Consider the following 7,776-nt stretch of genomic DNA (forward strand, 5'->3'; position numbering starts at 1 on the left):
TCAGAGGCCGACTGATCTGTCTCGATCCTCATCCTGATCCCAAGCTTCCCCCATCTTGCATCTGAGGCAAGAAGCTGCCTCATTCAGAGTCGTGTTTGTTCAGGGACTCGTTGGCTAGTCTGGGAGTGATCAGAGGGGAGAAAGGGAGGATTTGGGGAAAAGGGGACTGGAATGGCCTTTCGTTTCCTTCTAGTTGGTCAGAGGCTTTCCCTTCTTTCAGGGGTTCAAGCTTGCTCTTTGTCTGCCCTCCACAGCCGCTCTTTGACTTCCAAGGGCAGGGTGTTGAACAGGTCCTCCTCCACCACAAGCCCACTGCGTTTCAGCAGAGGACATTCTCCCAGCTCCACTGGCAGGCACTCCAAGCGGTTCCCTCGGAGCTCGATCTGCGATAGATTTGTCAGCTCTCCAACCCGCGATGGGAGTGACTGCAGCACGTTGTTTCCCAGGTGCAAGGTTCTCAGCTTCCTGCACTGGAACAGTTCTGGTGGGAGACTCTCAATCTGGGAAAAAAAAAAGAAATCAATCATAGGCAATGTCACCAGCAAACAGGACAGAGACCAACAAGCCCACACAATGCTTCAGGGTTTACAGAGCACTTGTTTTCAATCATCCTCTCCTCCCTTGAGTGAGCTCCTGCTTTCCACCATTAGGATTGTTCCCAAAATCAAAAAGTCAGTACACCACGATAGTACGGACTCCTCTTTCAGACACTCGACTGCACTCGTTACAAGAAATCACCAATTATGGCAGCTAAAGCAGAAGAGATGAGCAAGGAGAGGATCAGAGGACCAGAAATCCCCTCACAGCTGGCCTGTACTGCCACGCGCTCCCACCAGTATCAGCTTCTCTCCATCCCAAACCCTTTACACCCTAACTGGATCATAGCCCCTTTGCTTCAGGCAGCTGTTGCACAACTGGGGTTATACTGAGCACCACGAAGACTGGATTCGGTCAGGACTCCTCGTTTTGCTGTAATAAGAACAGAGGCTACACGGGGTGTGATCTCCAGGCCCTGAGAACTGGGACTGTTCTTCCATACAGCCCAGCTGCAGGGCTTCGAAATGTTGCAAAGACCTTCTAGGCTCCAAAGCACAGGGGGTTTTTTTTGACAGTACCAAAATACAATTTAATACTCTGTAGGGTTTCAAAATGCTGCAAAGACTAGACTTTCTAGGCTCCAAAACACAGGGGGTTTTTTTGACAGTACCAAAATACAATTTAAAAAAAGGGAAGCCACCAGCTGTTAGCTTTCCCACCACCACCTTCATGTCACTAATGTCATAAGGCTTATTTCTGTTAATGCCTTTCAATAGTCCAGTCCTCCCAAAGAATCTCTAAGTAAACAACATGGCTAAGGTTTAACCAACACTAGGCTATGAACTGAATGTAGCAATTCAGTATTCTCCCCTCAATTCAAAGCCTCATATTGGAAACTATCATTTGCCTTTAAATGCAACCCTGTCCTTTCTAAAACTTAAATTATGCATGATATCATTCGTGGCCAAATTAAACTGGAATCAGTTCTGAATGAGATGGAGTCTGAGGAAAAGCCAAGATGAGACCACACCAATTAAAGACAGTTCAATTCATTCGTCATTACTGTTACTGTCGAGTGTTTTGCAAACAGCAACACGCAATCAAATGATCACAGACTCTTGGAAATAGTGTTACTTAAGGGACAAGCATTGGTTTAGGAAGCAATGTGCTATAATGCAGCCTGCTTCCCAGAACAGTTCACTGGTCCCAGCCAGCTCAAGTCCCTGTTTGCTAAGACAGCCAGGCTAGGAGAAGACATTTGAGGTAACTCCTGGCCTTAGGAAATGCCAGCCTACCAGCCCTTGTGTTTCTTGCAGTCCCTGTTCACTGTAAGCAGCCAGGCTGTCAGAGCCCCAGGGCAGCCATGGCCTTGCCCAGGCATCCGCTGAGGATACCAACGGCTCAGCGATTTCCCTGGGTCCTCAGCACCTTTTGCTGCAGAGCACAGTGGAGCAAAGGCTGCTCCAGCCTTCCAGTTGCATTAGCATTCTTCCAGAGAGAAATGGGTGGTGCCACACCGTGCTGCAGGAAAGGGAGCTGCCTCCAACTCCTGTTCCCCCAAAACAGGCTCCAGCCCAAGCCTGCAGAGGACACATTGCAGATTAACCCTCGGGAAGCTGTGCTGGGAAGGCTGCCAGAGACAAATGGCACAGAATTATCTGAGTTCTGAACAGTAGCTTAAGAATCTTTCAAACTGCCTCATCTTTCCTTAATGCCATCCTCAGAAAGTGCCCATACCAGCCCCGCTTACCCTGAGAAAATATTTTGGGTTTTAACATAATGGGAAACGATGTGTGCATACCGTGAGGTTCACCAGAGCTCAAGCCACCCACACACAGGGATGCACGGCCATCCAGTCTGTTAGTGCTGGGACAAACTGGGACAGCCGAACGGCTGCTGCTTGTCTGCTGGTACTGCAGAGACACAATACAGACTTGGACTTTCAGACACCAACTTCAAAATGCTGACCGGAGTCTTAGGAAGGCTGTGCAATGCTGAACTGTATCAGCAATTAAATACTTGACGTGAGAGTGTTTCCCCTGCGAAAAGCCAAGCCACGCTGAGCTGCGCTGCCTGCCTCTCACAGGCAATCTGACAGTGTTCAGTTATGAATACATCCTGCCAATAGCAATAAAGATCTCGATACATGACAGTGACAACTAGGACCGCTCCAGGACAATTCCACTGCGTGTTCCCAGAAGAACCCAGAAGCCACTAATTAGATCTGTCTGCAATTTGTAGTTATGTTAGAGCCCTTTGCAACTACAGGTGGTAATAAACTCCAAGAGAAAAAGAGTCTCCCAGGAATTTGCAGAGTGAGTGAATGAAAGCTTCAACAAGCCATCTCAGCAGCCCAGCCTGCGCACAGACTGATCTGTGTAATACATGGTCAGCTGAGTCTCCTCCATCCCAAACACACACACAAAGATTCAGGAAAAAACATGGGTATGGTTTGCTTTAACCAAATAAACACCCTCCAGCACAAGCCAAGAAACAACTTGTGGTCATCGGGCAGCAGAGCAGACTTGGCTGTTCCCTCCAGCCTGCCCTTGGACTTAGACTTCACCTATCAGGGGCTACACAAGAACACCCACAGCCACCATACTGGGGCATAGGAAGGCGCCAGCGTATTTCCTGCCCTCCAAAAGCTGAGGAATTGCCACAGTTCACACCCCCATCTGACCGCCAATTGATCAACCTCATTTAGTTCACTCTGCCCTGAGTAAGGACACTGCAGAAGATTGTTTTGCTCTCCTCAAAGTCACCTTTGTGAAACAGAACAATGCTTTTTAAAAATGTGAGCTTAAGAACCATTTTTCTTTATTATGTAAATGGCTGAAATGTCATCTTAAATGCACAGTTCTAGATTAAGGCTACAGTTTCTCAGATCTCCATTTTAAGCCCAAAACCAATGCCAATCTAGACATTACAAGGTTCCAACTGCAGAGAAACAACAGACAGACAGGATTTCTAAACAGCCCAACTGCCACCTATAAGCAGTTCCACTGTTGAGAGAGGAAATGCTGCAGAACAAGGGCTCTTCTAAGATAGACTTGCCCCTGTAGTGATTTGCAAGGTTTTGCCTTGGATAAACCCCTCAGAGAGAAACAAAAGCTTAAGAATTTAAATAGAAGGGTAGTGGCAGGAGTATTTCACACCCCACTGTAGCATGTTTAATCACACAGATAACAAAGCACCAGAGTTACTCACACAGGAGCACTCAGCTCCTTGCTCACTTACCCTGTTGGCTGTCACAGCGAGATTCTGCAGGTTTTGAAGAAGTCCAACGTCTGGAGGTATGCAAGTCAGGTTGTTGTGGCTGAGATCCAAGTACCGAAGTTTTCGGCAATAGAAGAGCTGGGTAGGGATCTTCTCTATCTTGTTCCGATTCAGGTAAAGGCGCTCTAAATTGGTTAGGTTGCCTATCTGCATGGGGATGTAGGCAATGTGGTTATACCACAATTTAAGGCAAGTGAGACGATGTAAGTGCTGGAAGCTGATGATCTCCTCAATGGTCTTTAGGTTATTGTCCTTCAGGTCTATCTCCTGCAGATTGTGGAGGCTAAAGATAGAGTGAGGAATGCGTTCCAAGTCACAACGGATCAGCTCAAGCTCTGTCAAGTTGACCATTTTCTTAAGGCTGTTGAGAACAATGAGCTTGGTGCCCTCATTGTTGATGGAAAGCTTCTGAAGATGTACACCAACATCTGTCACCACCTGTGGCAGCTTGGTGAGGTTACTCTTCAACCGTAACACCTTCAGCCTCTTCAGCTCCCGCAATCCATCTATCACAATGTACCGATTGTTTTCAGCACTCAGGTTCCCTGTCAGATGAAGCTCCTCCAGTGTCTTCAGGCTATAAATCCAAAGAGGAATCTCCTTGATGTCTGTGAACTTGATGTGGAGAGACTTCAAATTTTCCCTCAAGAAGGCAAGGGCTGGAGCCTCAATTTTGGCAGCTGTGTGGTAGAGCCACAGTTCCTTAAGGCTGGTGAGCTGAGCAATGCTTGGGGGAATAGTGACATCAGGGATAAGCTCCAGCTTCAAGACCTCCAGCTCAATGAGGTCAAAGACCGTGTCATGAATGCCACTCAACATGAAAAGATGCAGTTCCAGCTTATCCTGGGAGTTCTTGGTGATCCTCTGGCGCAGCTTCTCCAAAGTCCACTCATTGTTGAGGTTCAGCTGCCGCAGTTTGTTCTCACTCACCTCCGACAGAAAGACAGCAAAGCGCTTGGAGTACAGGGGGTCATACTGATCGATTAGATGGAGCATAAAAGCAAAGTCATTTTTCACATCAGGAATGTCACTGTAACTGCTCTCCTCTCGGATGGACTCAAAGGAATATTTCTTGAGTGATCGTCTCAGCATCCACCAGAGTGTGTACATGCAGATCAAGCCATAGAATATCACCAAACTGATGTAGAAAGATGCCAAGATTTTGAAGAGAGTAGCCAAAGGATGAGCACAGCGGTACATCCTGTAGCCAGTCAAGCTCTCAATGTCCACTTTGCAGTCAACATCAAACGTTATATTGTTGACGTAGTAAACAGTATAGCAGATTATCAGAATGAACTTGATCACTTTGATGATGGTCTGTCTCATGTACAGGCGATAAACTATATCTCCCTCTTCCACATGTGTGCGGAACTTTTTCACTTTCTCAAAAAGTGCTTTGGCCTGTTCTCCTTCCTTTTTGTCCAATACACCAGTCTCGGATCGGTCCACGATCCCTTGCTCAATTCGAGACTTTGTTCTCTGCAGCATGGGAACAGTGGCTTCCACATCCTCACTGACCGTGGAGGATTTCTTGTCCATGGAGCCATTCATTTTCCCAAATGCTGGCTTGGTATCACTCTCTTCCACCACTGTCTCAGATAATGCCCTCGTTGTCCATGGAGAGTCAAAACACTTAAGCAAAATAGACACAAAGTGCTCCAGCTTGGAGCTGGTCCTTGGGAATTTGAACCAGAAGTTGCTACAAGCCAGGAAGATCAGAGTATGCAGCAGCACCAGATAAGGAAAATACTTGGCAAACCAGTGAAGACGGTTCTCATAACACACCGCATCCACATAGTTATACTGGTGCCGGTCCAAATCGTATCGTATCCCCGTAGGTCCTGTATCAGTAGAGGGGACAAGACTAGTATTATAGTAGGTACGCTCTGGGGTTGTGGCTGTCCAACCTCGGACTGAGTCATTGCAAGAGTCTTTGGTAACCCATTTACAGGGCAAACAAATCATTTTGTCCTGGGTGACCTGAAGCGTCCCCCCAAACACGGCAATCATCAGCATCACTATGGAAATGTAGTCTGTGAAGACGTCCCACCATGGCTTCAGGATGCGGTATGCTGGCTGAGTGTCAGCAAAGTAGCGCAGTTCAGTGACTGGAATCATGATTCACCTGAAAGGAAAACAGAAGCAGGCATTACTACCTTAAACTGTTTTGTTCTGTTTTTCAGGAGGGCATAGAGAAACTTGTTAAGTGCTGGCACAGCAAGACTGGAATTAGTTGAGGTTCAATTTCAAGTCACTTAGAGACAAATAATGAGGCTTTCTGGGAGTGATTTGCTACAGCTGAGGCTGAAGTTAGTTTGTTGCTGTCTTCCCCCACAGATGCATTGTCGCAAAACATGGGAACTGGTACTTACCAGTAGCAGTCCGTGGCGCAAGACATTCACACTTAAACAAAGCTCACAGGACCGACTTAAACTAGCCTGCCAGACCAGCATGTGGAAGTTTACTGTTTCATCTAGGGATTTTATTTCAGGGATGAGGGAATTTGCCAGCACTGTCAGAAGAGAAAATCCAAGCACAGAGCATAGCTGTCATGAGTTTGTTACTGTTTTTACTGAGCTAGAAAATAGTAATTCTACATTTGTGTTGTTCTCAACCTGCAGGGGCAAGGACAAGGATTTACATATAACAGTTATATTTCCTAGAACCACTTCTTTGATACAACTTAACATCCTATTTACAAACCAAGCTGGAAAAGAGAACAAAGTTGCCTGATGTCATGGCTTTTCCCTCCACATAAGGAGTTTTGGCTTTCCCCCTCTGCATTAATTCTCCAAAGATCAGTTACTCGCCCTCTGATAGATTCAGTACCAAAATCCTCTAACAGCTGCTTTTTGTCTTCAGCAGCAGAGGAAGGGGGAAACATACTTAAAAGAATTCACTTCCCTGACCAACCACTCCCACCTAGAGTTCATCTCAGCTGGGATTTAAGTGTCACAAAGGAAATCAAACAGTTCTGGGAAGCAGAAGCCTTGTGGCAGTGCTTGTTCTGTCCTTCAGACTTCCAGATGAAGCTTCGAGCACATTCTTCAACAAGCCATAAAAAGCCCGTAAGCCTGACTGATCCATGGATAACTGAGCTCACAAAATTCCCCTGACAGGCAACACAAGCAAAGAACATGAAGTCACTGTAACTTGTTCTAATGACAGTAAAACAGCAGTAAAATCACACAATACTTGCCAGCAAAGTTCAGGAGTAGGACAAGCAAAAATCTTTCAGTCAATCTGAAACTCCCACAAATTCAATTGTAAAGGAGGAAGAGCAAAAATTCAGTTGTGTTTCCCCAACCCATCAGATAGGATTTGTACAGACAGTCCCACGACGTCCTGGGGGACCGCAGGGGCTCTATGTACCGCTGGCTGGGAGAAAGCTTGCTTTGACAAGGGGGTGCCCACACCACCTGCTTTCGTAGAATTAAAGTTTGTATTTAAAATGAACTTCCAGCACAGAACTGCAAGAGAATCCCTTCCTAATATGAGCTCAAAAAGCCCCACATCCCCTAGAGACACTAAATACAGAACTCTATTCCCTGGTTTGCTGCTTACAACAATAAATGGTAAGATGCCAGTTTTGACTTGGTGCTACTCGGGAAGGCTGCAAGCAACTAGAGGTGGTACACTGAAAGATGACAGCCAGCCCTGAAGAAGTGTTTGTCCTTCTGCCCATCCAGTTCCAATACTCCGTTAGTCCATCACAAAAAGACAGACTGGGGTAGCTACATGCAATTTTTTATTATTAATTTTTTTTTTGGAGTGGGGAATTTTAAGAGGCAAAATGGCAATATCTGTTCAATAAAACAAGGCGGAGCAGCAAATCTAAGAATTTACCAACCAGTAAACTCATGCAATCCTGGCACAGGATGCTGAAACAAGGGATGAAAGTAACCATATACAGCACTGTCAGAAGAAACTACCGTCCTGTCTGGCTGCAGAGCACTAGCA

At 46.2% G+C, this 7,776-nt stretch overlaps 1 protein-coding gene across 2 annotated transcripts; it reads right to left on the reverse strand.

Moving 5' to 3' along the window:
• LRRC8A (leucine rich repeat containing 8 family, member A) lies at window positions 1-5,934 on the reverse strand. 2 transcript variants are annotated; one of them, XM_010085570.1, is made up of 3 exons: window positions 5,766-5,934; window positions 3,778-5,714; window positions 1-500 (listed from the first exon to the last, which is right to left on the reverse strand). In XM_010085570.1, exons 1-3 carry the CDS (start codon window positions 5,932-5,934, stop codon window positions 225-227), a joined length of 2,382 nt encoding a protein of 793 aa, XP_010083872.1. In that variant the 3' UTR covers window positions 1-224. The 2 variants fall into 2 exon arrangements, with proteins under 2 accessions (XP_010083872.1, XP_010083871.1); XM_010085569.1 differs by having other exon boundaries at window positions 3,778-5,934.
• Window positions 5,935-7,776: the final 1,842 nt, after the last annotated feature.

The sequence above is a fragment of the Pterocles gutturalis genome, unplaced genomic scaffold, assembly GCF_000699245.1.
Source record: "Pterocles gutturalis isolate BGI_N339 unplaced genomic scaffold, ASM69924v1 scaffold12610, whole genome shotgun sequence".
NCBI classification, from domain to species: domain Eukaryota; kingdom Metazoa; phylum Chordata; class Aves; order Pterocliformes; family Pteroclidae; genus Pterocles; species Pterocles gutturalis.